A 21,092-nucleotide genomic window follows, 5' to 3' on the forward strand; every position below is an offset into this window, starting at 1 on the left:
AGATACTTTTTTATTTGTTTTGAAAGTCGAATATATAGTTAAATAACAATAGCAAATAGCAGTATAGAAGAGAAAACCTATATGCTATAATACCCTCAATAATATTATCCTCTGTAGTCTATAGTTTATTTTATTGGTGATTTTGCTCTAATATTACCCAAAAATCATAAAAGATGATTTGAAGTGAAATCATATTTTTATCTTTGTTACGAATGGGCCTGAATGATAAAACATATATCTCGCTCTCGCTTATATCCTCTTAATGAAGAAAAGATTTTCCATGAAATACAAATTTTACTACACTATATTTCACATTTTGATGTCTTGATATTATATTATTATACGTTTATTATAAATGTTATATTTTAGGTCAACACTTTGGTACAATTAATATTTGCATAAAATGCGACACCATATTTACAGTTAGGTGCATAAAAAATGTTAAAATTAAGAGTCTTGATTAAATTATTTCACGACTTTCAACATTTACAGTTGATATTATTTTTTTAAATGAATATGATTCGTTTTTTTTTCTTTCGGAAATTTTGTTTTGAATGACTGTTTATAGATTGAATTTTGATTATAAATTCATCAAAGACGAATTCATTTCATATGCTATCTGAACTTTTATTTTTTTTTTTTTAATGGATACTATAAATTCCTATGTCAAAGGATAAAAAAGTGCACTAAGTTCTATTAACTTTAGAGAGAATTAAATACATAGTATTGAAATACAATTTACGATTTCATAGAAAAACTGTTTCATTTCAGTAAATAAATAAACGAGTTACACAAAAAGTAAAAAGCCGAAATACTGTAATTAAAGTTGCAAGCTTTAAGTCAATTATAATTTATTGAATTGGTTACGTTTTAATTGTCACAAAATGAGAATCCAATAACTTAATATTATTACTTTCAATAGCTTTAAAAATAAATACGGCAATATATATTAGAAAGTACTCTTAAAGGAATCAGACTTTATACTTTAGCATTGCATGCAATTTATATTATAATACTATAGTTTTTAATACTTAATAACTACTATCACACACTACAATACACTACAACATTTTACTGCTACTCTATACACTATAAAGCAACTAACTTTTTGTTTGAGGTAATAATAATTGTTTACAATCCTGCAATTACTATACGTAATAAGCATATAAGCATAACTCACAACTATAATAAGTGAATAATCTACAAATAAACTATACCAGCTACCAAGTATCTATATTATATTATACTGTTGAAATATTAATGCACAAAACCATCAAGTTCCCAGAAATCATACAATTCTTAGGTTTATCGGGCTATTATAGAAGATTTATTGACGTATACAGCAAAACGGCGAAACCAATCACCGCGCTTTTAAACAAGGACGTACTATTTGAATGGTCGACGGAATGTCAAAGAGCTCTTGAGACGCTCAAGCAGAAACTCATGAAGCACCAATATTACAATATCCTGATTTTAAAATACCATTTATCTTAACCACGGATGCTAGCCAGTTCGCAATTGGAATCATTTTGTCACATGGTACACCAGGACAGGATCGACCCATTGCATATGCGTCTAGGACTCTTAATAAAGCTGAACAAGCCTATAGTACGACCGAAAAAGAGTTGCTGAGCATAGTCTGGGCAGTAAAGAATTCTATAACAATCAATACATTAATGGTAAAAACTACTTTGTTAGAACAATCTATTATTTTAGAATCTCTTCTTCATCAATACGCGTATGAAACGCAAAACCTCATTTCTATTATAAATTCAGCAATTCATGGAAAAATTCATTCCACAGTATTACCACCAATAAAGCTTCTTAGGGAACTTAAAGAAATCCAATTAACGTTGCCTGCAGGAACCCAACTCCCTGTAGAACCAAAAATACAGAATATACCGGAGTTTTTAACAATTTCTTCTATTTCTATTCTACAAAAACATCTTCTTCTCATCTTTGCACTGCATTTCCCGATAATCACTGTAAATAGCTACGATATGTATCATCCTATTCCATTACCTTTTTATATGAAGGATTATAACGCTGCTATCATTGAGCCGGAGATCGATTATATATCTTTTAGCGATGATAATGAATTCTATTTTACTTTGACTCAACAACAAAGTGATTTTTGTATTAGGCTAAGTTCATACACTATTTGCAAGGGCAATGAACCAATTCAACGAAGGACATCTTCTAAACTATGCGAAGTCGGAGTCTTAAAAAAATCCACAATTTCTTCCGATTTCATGCAAAACTAAATATATAAAACTAGATGTAAGCATTTGGAACCGATTATTTAAAACCGATTCTTGGATTTATTGTACTCATTCCGAATTTGTAACCTTAAATTGTAAAAACCCTCATAAATCATTCCAATTTAATATAAAAGGCATTGGCCGACTTAGTATCGCTCGTTCTTGTACATTACACACAACTACGTCAATTTATGTCACCTATTTTAAACACATTTATTATTCATACATTAGATTTAGTTCCGGAAAATCCGTTATTTAATATAAGTAAAATTAAGGAATTAGATATAGATGATATTAATCCTCAGAAACTCAATCATTTTGGTTTATATAAAAATCTCCGCCAAGCAATAGGTACGCGAATCCACAATAGAACAAAAACCCAATAATAAAACAACAGAAAACATGTTAATAATTCCAATGGAATATCATATTATGGTAGAGTATGTTTGTATTTTTGTTTTAGTAATAGTAATTACATTTTTACTGGTGAAGGCGGAGAAACAAAAAATCTATGTTTATAAGCTAGAAATAGCAGAAACTAAGTGTTAATTTACATATTATATATATATATATTTTTTTTTTTATGTTAAGTCGCAGGGACTGCTCCAATTTGGCCCTGGGGGCATGTTATATTTAAGCATAGTACGTAGTTATATTAGAGTAATATGATATGTTCACTGGCGTACGTGACTACGGGAACGGACGCTCGAGCTGGAATCTGCTTATCCAGCAATTCCTACCCTGGCCGTTGCACAGAGAGCCCCCTTGGTCACAGCCACCCAGTCAGTCCTAGAGTAAAACTCACTCAGTCAGAACCTCATTTGTTATACAGAAAATCTATGTTATGTGTTTAGAGTGATTAAGCATTAGAATACAGTACATTGTAGTTTTCGTAGCAATAAACACATATTTTAGTCATTAAATAAGCGCCTTTGCGTATGTCCTTTCAAAATACGTCCTTACTCATCTCTACACTAAGAATAATAACGCGTCGCGTCGGTACACATCATACGTAAACATAATAATGGATGTTTTTTCTTTTTTTTTACGGTAGGTAGTATAGTATGTACAATATATCAACATATCTCACACTCATAAATAGTATTTGAACTTTTTTAATAAGCGAAGACAGAATAACTCAGTGAACACGTTTTAATTTTTTTAAATACACCATAAAGGAAATAAAATTACAACATGAAATACTATACCTACAAATCTAAAATAAATGGTAGGTATATTATACCACGTCATAGCGTATTCGGTGTTTCTGCAAGCACTTAACTGACTAAACAAGCATTGAATTACACCGTGTTCAAAAACAAATATCAGTGTATTGTTGAATTTAGAAATATAAAATACAGGTACATATGTAATTATATACCTAGTACACTTTGTTTATAATATTATAATTGTATTTAATTGTTTTAATGAATCATCAAAAAATCAAACAATTAAATAAATATAATCACAACTCATGGATATATTTTTTAAGTGCTAATAAAGTAAAAAAGTAATCATAGAAATCTGAAATTTGATGAAAAATAAAAGGAACACTAAAGAAATCGTTCTGCTGTGTAACAATAGATTTCGAGTAATGAAGGGCATTAACAAATACTTATAACATGTAGGAATTTGAATGTTATATTTACCTAACTAAATTGTGAGTTTTTCAATAAAAACCATAAAATAGTTTGGTAAACTATCGAAAAGTCTGAAAAACCATTGACTAATAATTTTGTTAATCTAAAAAAAAATAAAAATTAGAAGTTTTTTACTTAAAAATGTAACAATATTTTATAATTAATCGAAAAATTATATATTTTCTTCAACAAATTTAGTTATTACTCGTATATATCGTGTCTATACACATCGCTAAACCGCATTTGTCGTATCCCGATTCGCCGACATTAATAGTTTGTAAGTACATCATAAAATACTCAATACTCATAACTCACTTTAAAATAAAAATATAATAAAAACCTTGTATGTCCTGTATACAGTGCTTGACTTGGGGGGAGGGGGGACGCAGGGGGACGGAGTATCCCAACTATTTATTCAGAAGTTTTAGCGTACCCCTACTTTTATTTTTAAGGGGAACGCATGGGACGCTAAATCATGCCATCATTGCATCATTCTGAATTTTTAATTTTTATCAAAATGTACGTGATAAACTGATAAGTGATAACATATATAAATAAATAGTTTTTTTTTGTTTTGTTTCAATTGTTTTTGAGTTTATTACATTTTATTTTATAAGTTAAAAATAATAATAATATAATATATAATATAATATTTACATAATTTTTTTTTTAATTTAATTGTTCATAAATATTTCCTATATGATTTAAAGAAGTGTATTAGGGGGTGTGGGGCGTAGCCCACACGGCTTTGTAATGTTTAACAAGTGGTGGGGACGCTTTTTTTTAAAAGTTAACAGAGTCCCCCTACTTTACTTTTGTCAAGTCGAGCACTGCTTGTATAAGACATTTCACTCTAATTTTAAAAGTTATTATGGTTATAAACATTAGTGTTATGTAAAATTTGCCATGTTACACGTAGATCAAAGAGAGAGAAAAAGATGTACTGACATCATTTTAACTATTTTAACTAATTATACATCATAACGATTAACGGTCTTGTACTCTTGTGTATATTGTAAACATGGCATTATTATTAGTATTCTTGCAATTCAGTGTCTCATTTGGAATACCCTTAAGAGGACAAATTGTACAATTGCCGTTCAAATATAAAATCCTCATCATTATTGAGTTATACATTGTAATTTTAGAAAACAAGTGCATGATAATTTTGATTTTGTCCCATGTATATTGTTAAAAATAAAAATCACTAATTGACGATTCATTTGCTAACAGGGATCAAAGCCGTTTCAAATTTTAACGGTTACGGTTTTCTACATTTTCTGGTTTTGTTTTAGATTTTAAGATCGTTTTTTAAATTTTATTTTAGTTTATGTTTCAGTTTCAAAAAAAGATTTTAAAATTTGTCGGTTTCAAGAATGGTTTTTTTTCAAATTTTAATTTTATTTTCCTGTACTTATCTAACAACTGTAAACGCTGCTTAAAACTATTCCCAATAAACTTAGTAATCGGATTCGGTATAGATGCTAACCTTTTATAAAAACTGGCAAACGGTTATCGTTTAATTCTGATATTAAGTTAATCGATAACCGTTTAAAAACCGTTGATAAGGTTTTTGGTAATCGAAAGCGGTTTTGAAAAATAATATATTTTAATTTTTTAATCATTATTTAAAACAGTTTATTTTTAACATTGTATAATGTATATTATATTTTAAATTGTTTGAAACACGTACTATATCCATAAAATAAAACAATCAGACTAAAATGTATAATAAAATAGTTTGTATAAAACTGACACAGAATTTTGGACTTTTTACTATCAAATACTGTTTCACATATGCAGAATAAATTACAATTGCCACATTAATTTATAATCATTAAGTACTGTATGTTTGATTAGTATTGTTAATAAACATTTTTATTTCATGTAGGGATCTCATGTTAAGATTATTATTGCATTGAAATTGTTAATACTATTTATTAGAACTCCACTTACCTGTACCAAAGGTAGTTGGTATAAAATTAACTATCTAATTACAAGTTTGTTCCATACATTTGTTCATACCTACGCGCTGTCTATAGCTCTTATAAAATCTATTTGTTTTAAAGTTTTTTGTAACTTACTATATAAACAAATAATTCTATTCATTAAAAAAATAAAATATAAACAACTTCTAGTTGAAAAAGATTCTTGAAATTTTGATTTTGAAATTGTTTAGCTTAGGTACGTATATATATATATACTATATACTATATGGTACTAACACATTATATAAATCCATTATATTTAAATTGGATGTAAAGCCATTTAAGGAAAAATAAAATGATTTAATTCATACTTAAAAAACTTTACTAAAATATAGTATTTTATAAAATTAAATTAAAATAATGAACAAAAAAAAAAAAAATGATACATTCAGTTTATGTGATTAATTATACATTAAAATGAAAATAAATTTAAATTTTTTTTTTTTTAAAACATCAAACAATAATATAATTTTATATCAAATAGTAATGTTCTACATTATTTTAATTTAAAATCTAATGGTAACAATATAATATAATTATTTCTTGATTATCTAAATTGCGAGTGGGCGCATATTTAGTATACAAAACTATATACTAATTATGCTAATATTCTAATTATAATATGATAATGATATAATATTCTAATTGGTAACGGCGTTAAATTGCCAATTTTTTCGGTTGGCTAACACACTAAGGAGGCGTCACGTAGGCACACAAACACACACACACACATACACACAAATATGTGCTATGCGTTTGCGAAGTGTGTTATTATACATTTTTATGTTTTTTTTTTATTTCTGTTCCACACAAAGATGTTAGGATGTTCTAGACCTTGAGGATGACTAGGTCACCGTCTTCGGTACCACTGGCAGACGCCTTAGGCGATTCGGACTCAAACAGTGCGGTGCCCTGTGCTGAAAACGCACCTGGATACTCAAATGACGGACTGGCCTTGGGGTAAGTGTAACCGGATGACGGATACGCTAGAGGTTCACTGGGCCGGTCATATGAATATCCGGCAGACGCAGATGGGATGGGAGCAGGCGCCGAGACCACGCCGTAGTCAGTGGATGGCACTCCTAGGGACTCAACAACAACGTTATGGTGCTTGTGGCCACAGTCCGGCTTGGTATCCGGCAAGATAGATATCTCGTTCTGACGAGTCTCCAACAATCCTTCGGTGCTGGGCTCTGGAGTTGTGGTGGTAGTTGTGGTGGTTGTGGTAGTGCTTGATACGTGAACGTGTTTGTCACAGTTCTCGGCCGGGGCTGCAGCTGGTGCCGGTGCGATGTATGGTCGGAGGAACTGCGGGGGTGGAGTGGGCACGGCGAACCTTTGCACGGCCACGGGTTTCCGTTGTTCAGGGAATATCTCGTTGTCTCTAATGGCTACTTGTACCTGGGGCTTGGGTGAGGGAGCGAAACGTGGCACGAAGAACGTGGGCTGCGGCTGGAATGTGGGTTGTGGCTGGAATGTGGGTTGTGGTTGGAATGTGGGCTGTGGCTGGAACTTGGGCGTCTGGTATGGTGGCAAGAGTCCGGTGTCAACGACGTGCAAGTGTTCGGGGTGGTCGCATTCCGGTTTGGCAGTCTTCACCACTGACACTGTGTTGATAGATTCGGCCGGGTAGTAAGGGATTTGTGGTTGTGGTGGTATGTACAATGGTGCCGACGTGGACGGTTTCAGTGTGGTGGTCGTGGTTGTGGTGGTTGGTGGTGGAAGGTAGGAAGGAGCTTCATACGACGGTTCAGGTTTAATGACGGATGGCTTGACATCTGAGGCTTGACCTTCCGGTGTGGCCGGGCCTACTCGCTTGCCGAACATGTACGTGCCTTCTGGTACGTTAGGTCGTATCTTCTCACCGGGCAAGTTGAACAGGTACCGGTAGAACGACAGCGAACAAGGTGTACTGGTCTGAAGTTGACCATAAACGTGGCACATTGCCACTGCCAACAGTACAAACGACATTTGGGAGAATCTGTTCATGATGATTCGGCTGAAAAATAGTGAACATTTCTTATTAATACGAATTTACAGCCCTTAAATTGATTCAATATTATTACAATACCACACTATATAATTTTAAGTAAATAATTAGAGATGTGATCGAATATGCAAGAAGGGATTGAAGGCTTTAGGACATAAAAATAAACACATAATATAATTATGTTTTAACTAGGTATTCACATTTTAATTATCTAGATAAGTGTTAAATAACACTTATTTAAATAATCATCATAGATCAAATAAACTATTAAATATAATCTAAATATAAACCTTAACATTTTGATAATGGTGGTATATAATACCTATAATGTAATATATATATATAAAACCATAGATAGTAATTGTTTTGATTAACTGTTGGTATTATTTATGTTTGATTTATTAATTAATATACATAATAGTATAATATTATGTGTTTACAAGGGACTTATATTGTAATAGATAAGGCCCTACTAATGTTATAAAGATTTATTTAAAATATGATCGTATACAAAAATGTAGAAATCCATTTTAATTTTAGTTTAGACTTGGTACTGAATGATTTCTTAGTTTTAGGTCAATCATAGACATGTTATAGTGTTATTAGTAAATTAATTTAACCGATCGACTACAAAAGTACGAAAATTAACAATTATCATATTATTATTTTTATGTCTGTGGCGGGGTTTGTATTTTAATTTTAAATGCGACGCACTCACATTGTTTTAAAGATACCATTTTGTAAAAGTTATCCAAACATATTAATGTTAGTAAGGTTTGTTTCATATTAGCTAGAAAACAAAAATACAAAACTAATAATATCGAAACCGTTTTAAACTCTGCGTGCCAACTTCCCTAGGTGAGCAGACAAATAAAATATTATAATATATAATATCATATATATATATATTACTTAAACCCATAATTCATCACGGATGTATCGTTGACACGATTAGCTCCGACGATTACAAGTGTATCGTAATACACTGGACGACAAGCTATGTACGCCAATACCGTGTTTAATAGACGGAGTTTGTTTTTTTCATTATTATTATTACCTAGCTATACCGTGGTCAGTGGTGCGAGAACAGCTGGACTTTTGGACCACGTCCAGTTCAAATATATCATATATAATATTATGCCGAACAGCGTACACGATTCTTCTTCTTATTATTATTATAATATTATGTTTCGTTGGGTTTATACAAGTATGCCCACTGATGATAAATCCCGTATGTAAATTTATAATCAAAACCGATAACTCATTGTGGCATATGTTTACGCCAGCTAGCTACCTACTTTGATTGAACATATATTACATTTAACTCCAGACATGTGGTTATATAACGGACGAACATTTCTTATTTTCAACGGTGTGCATTTATTGAAACCACTATTGATTGTATCTGGCACTGCTTTCAAGAGTTAAAACACTTTAGTGAGCGTGTCATATTGCGCATGCGTGTATTACAATATTATATTACTGCCTATGAGATATTTAGAACTGCGAAGAATATGATTGACCATAGAGCTATGCAGCGATTTTCGGTATAGTCTTAGATAATATTATTACCTGACAGGTAAAATGTAAACCCGGTCATCTCGGATGGCGGTGACTTTTTATCGTCCCGGATTTTGAAACGAGTTATTCGAGTTTTTATTTTTGGCATAATATCGGGGAGAATGATATTGCATACGATCGTTTAATTGAAAAATGTGGAAACCAGTTGCAATAAACCTGAGGGAAGATTATACATTTTTTTACTAAATTATCGATTTTTTCTTTTCGACATTCCAACCAACTGCCTATTTTTTGGATTTACGCAACAGTATGTTGTGTAACTCCCTTAGAATTTGTCACATCCTTCCTTCGATGTGGTGATATTATCCATGACATGCAATTCAAGAACAGTATTCGTTTGCACTTAGAGTTGATAAGTACCAGAAGAGTTAACTTAGTTGGACCTTGGCCCAGTGATGATGTCACTTAATTTATGTCACTACGTTTTATAGTTTAAACTAGTTTTATCGATCTTCCCAATTATTATAACTTTGAAACGAACTCCAGAATATGTTAATTTGTATTTCAAACACTGTTTTAACTAATAATTAGAAGTTGACCCAAAACTGTCAATACAATATAATATATTAAACATTTTATGATATTTTGTCAAAAAATATCACAAATTATAATAAAGATTTTCTATATTTTAATACAATACCTAATTTCTTACTTTTATATATTGTCGTTTGTCACTGTATCCTTTAATAACAAATGTACAACATATTAAATTTGAGTTAAACAGTTTCAATTTCGGGTTGTTAGTTTAAATATTAGGGGAACTTACATAATCAAACTTAAATAATATTCACTGCTGCGAGTATGTAAAATATCCAATTATTTAAAAATGTCCAAATATATCTTCTTAAGGAATACCATTACACAGTTACACAGGCGGGTAGTAAAAAGTTATCGAAAATAGGTAAACTTATTATTGATTTCAAACCACTTTATATAGGAAACGGCGAAAAATATTACTTCATCAATTCATCATTTGCATTAAAATATAGTAGTATGAAAGGGAGTTACCCTTAATGAGCGTAGTTTGCACCATAAATAATATTTTAAACAAAACATACCTATTTTAATACTTATTAATATGTTTTTCATATCAGTTGATTAAGTGTGCGCAAATGGATATTTTTTTAATTCAACCTAAGAATTTAGGGGTGGAATTTAACTACTTCAGATGAGGTCATCCTCGTGTGTGTTTGGTAAACTAAACTTCGGAAAATCTTCGGCACTATTGATTCATGAATATTATTAAAAATGATCGTGTCAGATGTTTAACATTTTTACAGTGGATAGAAACGTTACGACGTCAAAACATAATATATTATTTTTATTTTTTGACCGTTTCACAACTCATCCGGTCGTCGCGCGTTTTCAAAACGGAAGTCGGGGACGTTTGGTCCGTTTGGATAATATAACGATGCACGGAGAAAAAAAATCAATAAATAAATTATTGAATCAACTGACAAAAAATACACGTCATATTAAACCAGTGTTAAATAAACGATAAACCACGTGCCTGTGTCCGCTAACCGGATACCTAGTTACCCCATTCGTCGTGATTTGGAGATAAACACACGCGACGAGCACTACCGTTTTCACGGCATTACTGTAGTTGATGTTTCGACTAAACCGAAAGAAAAAACAAAATAATATATTTAATTGCACGCCCATATTGCCGATAGCTGTTCGGGGGGATCAATCATTCGTCGGCCGGGCGTGCACCTCACATAATCGTCGACTACGAGTGTTCTATACACGGACGCACATAATAATATAGAAGTCACGCGGAAGTCGTCGAGTCGATTAATATTAATAACGATAATAATAATTGCGTGCCAAAAATTTTCGTTTTTCTACACGTCATACCTACGCGTCGAAGAATCACCTTTCGACCAGACGCTCCCGTGACATAACCTTCTCTCATCCTCGGTGGCCAAAACACTATAATAATTATACACACGCGGCTGCATTGCAATAATGACGACAGTGGCGGCGGCGGCGGCGACCAAGTTAATAATGTTATGCGCGTTACTGTTAATAGGTATACGCTCATTATACACGCTTGTTACGACACCCGTTTACATCTATATAAATTATTATCATAACAACGTTAACGTTACCAGGCCAACGCACGTGCAATGCAGTCATCGCCGTAACGTTTAACATCGTACTTATACGTAGGTATATATATTCTAATAATATGATCTAAGCATTTACGCCGTTTCGAGGAGCACACTAACTAGATTGATCCGACGTCTTTCGGTTCTGATCATTGTAAACCATTTGCAGCACGATTGCCGTATGCTTTGTACCTATAATTTTATGGTTTGCTCATACGCTTCACACTATATATGCAGCTATTGCAACTTGTGGACACAATGCTTGTGCACATAACATTTTATTTTTGACTTGTTGTCTTGATCTTTATTAATGAAGCACAAAACTCAAATTCACAATATCTTTACACAATAGATTTCAAAATGTTGTCAATAGATTGACTTACAAAAAAAAAAAAAAAAATTAATAATAATCTAGAACAAAAAGCACAGACCCTATAAAACAGAGTGATACGGGTGCGATTTTGATTTAATTAAAATTGAAGTTAATTAGTTTTTAAGTACATAACACGAAATACGATTTATCTTTCTATACCATATGGGTACACTAAGTGTGGCTTGAACTCTGAACTGAACTTTTTAATGGTTAGTTGAACCGAACTCAAATGAAATTTGTATCGTACCTATATAACATATATATATATATATATATATATATACTTTGATCAAGATCCAAAGAATTCAGTGTGATGCCGAGCTTAAACCGAAAAATATGATAAACATTAAACCCTAACCCGTTCTAAACATAAAATTCGTACATTTTTTACGGTTAATTAGTGCATTTCGAACTTTTTGTTCGAGTTCTGTTCAGTTTGGTTTTTTGAAAACTAGATTCGACTTTCGCATTCGAACCATATTCTTGATTTTTTGAACTTCAAACAATTACACCCTTCGTTAATAAGCAATATGTATGAGTATGATATATAATTTATTAAATATCCAAAAAAACGAGAAAATCATTCAAAATCTTGATTTATTATATAAATCTTATGGTAATATTTTTATGATGAACTTGAATAGTTCTTAACTTAGATTTAATAAATATTATATAAAATTTAATATCTTTTCTCTAAATATCAAAGAGCAATAGTTTTAATGACGACACTGGTAGTGACTGAAATATAATGTATTTGGAAACTAAAGCGTTAACTACAGTATTGGTTCACAGTTATTTTTATTTCCATAAAAATTAAATTCTACAAGCGAAACCGAGAAATTATTATGAAAGCTGAAGTTTTATTTTTGAATTATGTCAGAGTCATAAATAATATTATATGTTAGTTGAGAAACATATTATATTACCTTATTTTGCGCTATTATGTTATAGGCAAATCTATACTGGCGCCGATCATGTGCATATGTTTGATAGTTTGCCATCATACAAGTTTTTTTATTTACGATCAACAATAAAAAGAAACTCAACTCTTCAAAATACCTAGTGGTCTTACCAATAAAGCAGTAGTATAAACGCGTATTATTTATGTTTACTGTATACCGTTTCCAAATTGATGCGAAGGCCCAATTATCTTACTGCAAATTGAATTCGTAATTTTATACTGATTTGGTGCATTATAACACGTATTAATAGATATTGTTTATAAATACAACTCAGGTAATAGGTACACCCACAAACCTATATTAATTATAATATTATTATAGTGTTAGTAGGTATATCAATGATATTCCGTAATAACATTTTACTAAAATATTTTTTTTATACATATATACTTTGACTTGGTATATTTTATCTCAAAACTATAATAAATAATGATTTTTTAAGTTTGATAGAAGTCACCTATCATATTTTAACATATCTATACCTAGAGCCTATTTAATTACACATGATTGTCTCACACAGTTAATTTGTACGAAATATTAAATATTCTAGTATTGAGATTAAGAGGACGTCGCACTTGCATGTGTTGTCTCCATCTTACACACGCACGACATAGGAAATGTTCGTTCGCTAGTTTCAATAGGGTATTGTCAGTTATGAATTATGATATTAGAGTGAATCCACCTATTATCAAACTGTTAGGTAGCAACATTATCTGTGTTCGCTCGTTGGTTTTTTACGATATTTTAATTTTTAAGTGAGTTATGGGATGTAAATTATGAATATATTAAAATGTTCATAACTTACTTAAAAATTAAAATATCGTAAAAAACCAACGAGAGAACTCAGATATGACTCAAAACTGACAATACCCTATTGAAACTAGCAAACGATAATTTTCTAGGTCGTACGTGTGTAAGACGGAGACAACACATGTGAGTTAGACGTCCTCTTAAGTAATATGATTTCCATTCCCCGATATTGATTTATTGCGATATTATTTAATTCAATATAATGATAGCTAATTCATAAACCTAAATTGGTAGATACATATATCAAAATAAAAAAAAAAACTTATTCAAACTATAATAATATACATACGAGTATTTACAATAGACCATAGTACATTAATATCTAATTTTTAAAAAAATGTACCAATAATGTGTATAGTGTATACTTAATAAGCACTACTTGTTATTTTAAAACTAGTATTTAAATACTATTCTTTAATAATTTATAATTCATATCGATTTTATTATTATTAGTTATAACTTAATATGTCATACAAGGTTTCTATAAATTTTTTTTAAAAATACTATTCAAATTCAGTGATCTAAATCAGTGCTTCTCAACCTTTTTTGTTACAGGGCCCCCTTAAAAGTTTGATTATTATTATTTAATAACAGTAATCTAACATTAAACTTTATCTACAATAATTATTCATATGGTCGGTCGGTTATAATATAATAACCGAAAATATTTTAAATGAAATAAATATTTCAAGTTCTCTCAGTCATATATCCACGGCCCGCAGGTTGAGAAGCACAGATCTAAATAATATAGTATTCCATACAATGTTCGTCTTAAAATTTCTTTAACATAGTTAAACCAAAAAAAAAAAAATGTAAAACAAAAATCTTATTAAAGAATATTTTAGGGTTTTGGTAAGAGAAAATCTAATAAAAAAGGATTCAAAAAACGTGTGGATTAGTTTAGAAATAACTTACAGGTGTAATCAATCAAATGATAAGTGAGCGTTGATCAAAAGAAAATATTACACCATAATTATAGCGGTGACACAGAGAAAAGATTTTAATGAGTATTTTTTTTTCTGTAATATTTTGGATGGAGAAATGTATAATGTTCTGTTCCTCAAATGAAGAAATTAAGAAATAATCTTCAAAATTAATTACCGTTATGAAGGTCGTTAGAGATAGGCAGGTATTTATATAAAATATTGTTTAGTTGATTTGAATCAATAAGTATTATTTAACTAGATACTCGTGACTAAATTTATTGAATTTATTTGCGGTAGTTTCAATGTCTATTTATTTGCATGGTGTTTGTCGGTATGAAATATTTGTTTTTAAAATTCAATTGAATAGAAATATTTAATTATTGACTATTAACTATATGTTATATCATATGTTATGAGACTGAATATGAATATAAAAATAAAACATTATAAAAAAATGAGAATGTATTCAATGTAAACATCAGATAGGTATATTTAAATTTTTCTACAGATGAATAAATTCTTACTTCGAGTTTTTGATTATGCCCTATGATTTAGAGTGAATCTGAATTGTTTATTTGTCTAGCGACTTAATAACTTGTCTGTAGATTGTCTGTATGAATTACGATAAGTTAAAATAATATTTTATCGATTATTTTCCCCATTTAAAATTTAATTTAATAACTATTACAACACCTCTACAATTTAATTACTATTTTACAATTATTAGTAATGTGTATTGGAAAAAAAAAATTAATAAAGTGTATATTAAGTTAACAACTATTTTAATAAAATAATATAATTCATTTTCCTGGCTGGTATTTTGTATATTTTATACAGTGTAGATCATGATATTTAAAGTCACAAAGAAATGTTAGGTATTAGTTATTTTTAATAATATTTTGATAAATATTTAAATAATACTACGAAAATAAGAATTATCCAAACATGCAGTCTAAGATCAGTGAGAGGAGTAAGTGTTTAAGTAGGGTAAAAATTGAACTAGTTTGATATTTAATACCAAAAAAATAAAAAATATTTTTATAATAATGAATTTATATACACATATAACTATACTTTGACTTTATTTGTGAGGAGAAATGTGCTTTAAATGTTTTGCTTAACCTTTCAAAAGCTTTAGACCATAACACAGGTGATACTTTATGGCGATAGTATCTGAAAATGTAGGTACTAAAATAAAAAAAAACTGGGCACCTTATCGTTAATTAACCCTCTGTTTCATAATCCTGGGCATAAATCATGATTTTTTTTCCTACTGCGAGAGCCACCTTTAACGATAATGACACAGATGAGTAAAAAAAAAATCTTGTCAACATTGACAACGCTGATGTGTATACGATTCATAAACGATAGAAAGGTCCAATTTATTGTATCATAACCGATTTTTTATAAAAATACCTAATAAAAATATTGCAATATTGCGTAAAATATGGTGAAATATTAGAAAATCATTTAATGATCAACGATACTATGAACCTTCAAGACATTTAGTGATACTGAATTTTAAGATTAAAACATCAAATTTAATTAATTAGGTTTTACGAGCTTAAATTTCAAATTATAGTTAACTGTTAATATTGTGGTTTTTAACATTATTTCTGGTGTTTCAGAAGTGTACGTATTGATATAGCTTACACATTTCTACATCAAAAAAAAAAAATATCATAAATGGAATGTAAGTCACTAATTTCCATAATTAGAGTAGCTGAGTACCTTAAGCCAAAATGTTTATAAAAATTAAAGAATTTTGATTACACTCAACTACTTCAATCTAAATACGTAGACAAACTAAAATAAAATATATATAACTTTGATTCGTTATTTTATAATTAAAAAAAGTTAGGAAATTATTTTCCATTCGAAAATCAAAAAAAGTCTAAATTTAACATACTCTTTTATGAATATCTGAGAATTAGGAGATCTGTAGAAAACTCTTAAAAACCTAGTTTAATATGTCCATCCCAAATAAAATAATAAAACAATAACCTAATATGTACTTATCATAATGATATATTTGTTACGTACAGCAAGTATATAAATAGGTGTATTATTTCAGTATTTTTATTACGAATCTCCTTAAGTCCAGGCAATCTACAACAACCATTACATATTATTATTGAATTACAAAAAATAATAAAAATAGAGTTTTCTGATAGTCACATTAGGTTAAGTTTAAATGAAAATAATTTAATGTAATAAAAACTATTTGACGTGTGTTATTTTAAGATTGAACTATTCGATAGACATATAATGATATAATCAATCAAATCCTGATATTCATCACATCTGACACGGCATCAAGTATTAAATAACATTATTCTAGTATATACTAAATAAGGATAGGTACAATGTACATAGTTATTATTTAATAACTTACGAGGATCGCAAAAAAAATCTATGCTAGGTATTGTATTTCGTAACTTTGTTAGGTATATGTATATCAATAAATATTCGAAATAAACTTTTCGTTATGTACCTTACTATATTCCATTATTGGTTTATTTATGTACACACAATATCTATGAATGCATTTAAAAAAAAATTGAATAAATTCGCTTTTAGAAGAATAGGTTTCTAACATATCACTGATGATGAATGAAAACCTAACGGGAATATTTTCCCCAAAAAACCAGTAATTTTAAAAACAATTTTAATACGAACATTTAAAAATAAAGTTTTTAAAAATATTAATTGTATGTTTATCGTTAACATAATAATATGCTTTTAAAATAAGCGAAAATTGTTCGTGTTTTCAAATACTGTGTGGGATACATTAAAATAATAATGAGGGATTAACTACGGTATTAAACTTTATTATAAATATAAATCTTTTTTTGGCAACTGTATTAAATGTATTTTTTTTTTTTTAAAACAGTTATAAGCATAGTTATAAAAGTAAAATAAGAACATAGGACATGGCGTGGGCCTTTTAATGTGTTTGATGACAAAAATAAGTGAGTTGTTATTGGAATAATAAATGTACCTACATGCATTAATAATAGTAATAAAAAATACTGTCTGGGAATAGCTTAAATTCATTCGTTTTACATAAGGTAATTGAATATATACTTTTATTGACGTATAAATAAATAAAAAATCAGATTTTAGTTTTTTATACTGAAGTTTCTCGAAAATTGTCACATATATACAGGCCAACGGAAGTGCTGTTATGTTTTCTACCACAGTCCCACGAGATTAGAAGTTTTTTTTTAAACCGATTTTCTCATAGCTCAGTGTCCCAATTGATATTTCCATTTCATATGCATATAAATCGTAAGGAATTCAACCAAAAATAAAAAATGTCTAACAAACGTCAACAAAATAAATAGTAGGTAAACAAAAGTACCTACCAATTGTATAAAAAAAGACATTATGATTTCTGAACTGTAAACTTCTTAAATGGTTTATTTTAGTTTAAATATAAAAATACTTATTGTGTACGTTTACTTATATTTAAAAAATTATATGTATATAACAAAGGCACCTTGTATTATACCTAAAATTAATTTAAAATATTCCATATTGGATTATAATTATTTGGAACAATTGTTAAATCGTGTTTAAAATTCTAATAATTTGCACCTATGAGTAAGATAAAATAGAAATATGTACTTTGAATAGAATAAATTACTTAAGTAATACAGTTAACTATTGTATATGACGCTATTCACTTGATTTAGGATAAGATATTCAGCTTTTTAACTTAAGAATAAATTTATAATCTTGAAATATTCATACTTAAAAGTTATAACTCGATCTTCAAACACATAATTTAATGTTTGATTTTACTGTATGGCTTCCTTTCTATCTAGTTTAGAAACTAAATAGTTTAAAATTAATTCGATTTCGTATTGGATATTGGTTCATATCATAAAATTAATTTTAATATATATATTTTTTTTTCTATGTGTACTTTGTAAACTAACTTGATCTGTTGACATGTTAATTTAATTGCATGTAAATTGACTAAAATTAATAAAAAATAACATTTTATAAAATAGACTTCAGAAAAAATATAATTACCCAAATTATTAAAATAATTATTAACATAATATTATATAAAAATTTTATTTTATTGTTATAACTTTAGACATGTTTACTTAGCATTTTGTTCTTAACTTAAAACATTTGGGGAAATATCTTATTGCGTGATTTTTATCATATGAAAATGTTATTTAAATTATGTATATAGTTGTTTAGGTACGTAAAATAACTGGATCATGGTACTTACTTGTGGTTATTCTGATATAGAGCAAATGCACGAACACACTGTCCTGTGTCGATGGCGGTTTCTGGTAATACCGAACAAATTAATGTCCAAACAACGTCCAATTAAGTGTTCTTAAATGACGATGCCAAAGTCTGATACGGTGTACGAATTCTTTCGAATAAAGAGCATATGCAGATGTATTTTCACTCTAGTCTTGTGACAAAAACGCATGTGTTGAATCGGTCGGTGGCTGCAGACCCAGGTATTTATATAGGCATTAAGAGGAGTACGCTACGTAGGTGTAAAAGTGGTCAATGACATGTATGGAGGGAGCCGTGATGTGATGATCGGTTATAAATTTCCTACCACTGCTCGATCGCAATATAAAGGTATATACTACAATATGTTATATAAATTCCTATGTGTTTTTTAAACAATTTTTTACCAATAGTTTTTATTAGTTTTATTTTTATTATTATTATTATTATTATTTTTTTTTTTGAGACTTAAGCGGCCTTGGTTGCATTATGATAACATGACCTAGTCATCGTAGTGTGTGTATGTGTGAATCATTCTAGGGAATACTCGGGAATGATATTAAATAATTTTTGAAAGGTCGGGGACACCAAACTCTCGGCCATCGCATCGACGCCATGACGGGACGACAGTTTAAATAGTCTGCGTGGATACCAATATACCATAAAACTTTTTATAATCACCACACAGTTTCTTGTATGCATTTGTGTCGGATTCCACATTTTATTGGTAGTCAGAAAAAAAAGCCATGGAAAAAAAGTCAAATTACAATAATTAAATGTATAAAAATTAAAATTAAAGTATTAAATTAGGTAATATTTAAAAAATAATTATAATTAAATATATAAAAAAATATAATTTAAAGTATTATTCAAAATTTTTAAACATTGGTCATATTGTATACATAGCTATATATATAATTATTAATACACAGGTTATATGTTAATTAATTTAAAATTTTTAACACAGTTGGTCATACTGTATTGTTACGTCAGGGTACAAAGTCAAAACATTTTTTACTAATATTATAATATTGTTATGTCAATTTTTGAGCAGGTAATAAAAGTATACAAGTGTAAAAGTATAATATATAGGTCAATAAAAACGTATTCTGTGTGCTATTGCAGTTAAAAATTCTGGTAAGCTTTTATTTCCTTCTTTAATTTACAAACATGGATTTTTTAATAAGTTTTGGTTTTTATCATAATACGGTAATTTTATTTTGTTGCTTAATAAACCTAGACTTTGCTGTGCCAACTTCGTTTCATATGTAGTAACTTCTAACCTCATTTTGGTTATCAAAACCCATATACTTGGATGTTTTTGACCGATCAATCTAAAAAAACCGTTATTCCAACCTTCAGTTTGGTTATTTGTACGATCACTATCTGCCAAATTCAAATCATGAGTATTACATTGTTCAAGTGGAAATACAAGTGAACAATTTCTAAAACGTATATTAGTTTCTCCTGGAAAATAATCAACTAGCTCATTGGCATGATTTGGTATTATGTTCTTTAAGTGAGCCATCCCATCCAGTTTTCTACAAAACTCACTAAAATTTTCATCTTATCTGTATATTTATTCTAGGCTAAGTTTTTGAATCATCCTGTGTGTACTTTATGTAAGATGGTAAAAACAACCATTAATACACACATGCTCTTCCGACACAGATTTCACTGCGTTAATTACAGATTTTTCAAAATCTATATGAAAGCTCTTTGGATCCGGGTATAATATTGCCGTTCAGAACATTTTTCTAGAATTTTGGTCAGCATTTTTCAATACGTTTTCTGACTTTATTTTTCAACAAACAGTATATAAATGTTATAAACGTTTTTTGTATTTGTACTCTTGTACAGATGTATTTGTATAGATGGCTGAGACTGAGAGTATATAGATGTGTGAGACTGAAAGTATAGTTTATAAAACAGTTATATGTTAACAAAAGAAAGGGGGTTTCCTACAGAATAAGATGAAAGAAAATGCTATACAATGAATAAAAATAACATAATATTTTGTGGATATTATCTTGAAATCAATTGATTTATGTCATGCACTCTAGATATGTATAAGTATAATGTATATACTTTGTACAGGGTGATTCTTTTTAAAATTTACATGTTGCAGTATGAACTACATGCTATATTGAAATAAATAAATAAATTTATATTTTTAATTTA

At 29.3% G+C, this 21,092-nt stretch overlaps 1 protein-coding gene and 1 pseudogene across 1 annotated transcript; both read right to left on the minus strand.

Moving 5' to 3' along the window:
• Positions 1–6,168: 6,168 nt before the first annotated feature.
• Positions 6,169–19,121, minus strand: LOC107166933 (uncharacterized). Its single transcript, XM_015515780.2, has 2 exons — positions 18,895–19,121; positions 6,169–7,888 (listed from the first exon to the last, which is right to left on the minus strand). The coding sequence occupies exon 2, from the start codon at positions 7,876–7,878 to the stop codon at positions 6,718–6,720; it is 1,161 nt and encodes a 386-aa protein (XP_015371266.1). The 5' UTR covers positions 7,879–7,888; positions 18,895–19,121; the 3' UTR covers positions 6,169–6,717.
• An 883-nt stretch (positions 19,122–20,004) lies between these two features.
• On the minus strand, positions 20,005–20,758 carry LOC149056088 (uncharacterized; annotated as a pseudogene).
• Positions 20,759–21,092: the final 334 nt, after the last annotated feature.

Source organism: Diuraphis noxia, unplaced genomic scaffold, assembly GCF_037042655.1.
Source record: "Diuraphis noxia isolate RWA-SAM2 unplaced genomic scaffold, SU_Dnox_SAM2 contig0004, whole genome shotgun sequence".
Lineage (NCBI taxonomy): Eukaryota > Metazoa > Arthropoda > Insecta > Hemiptera > Aphididae > Diuraphis > Diuraphis noxia.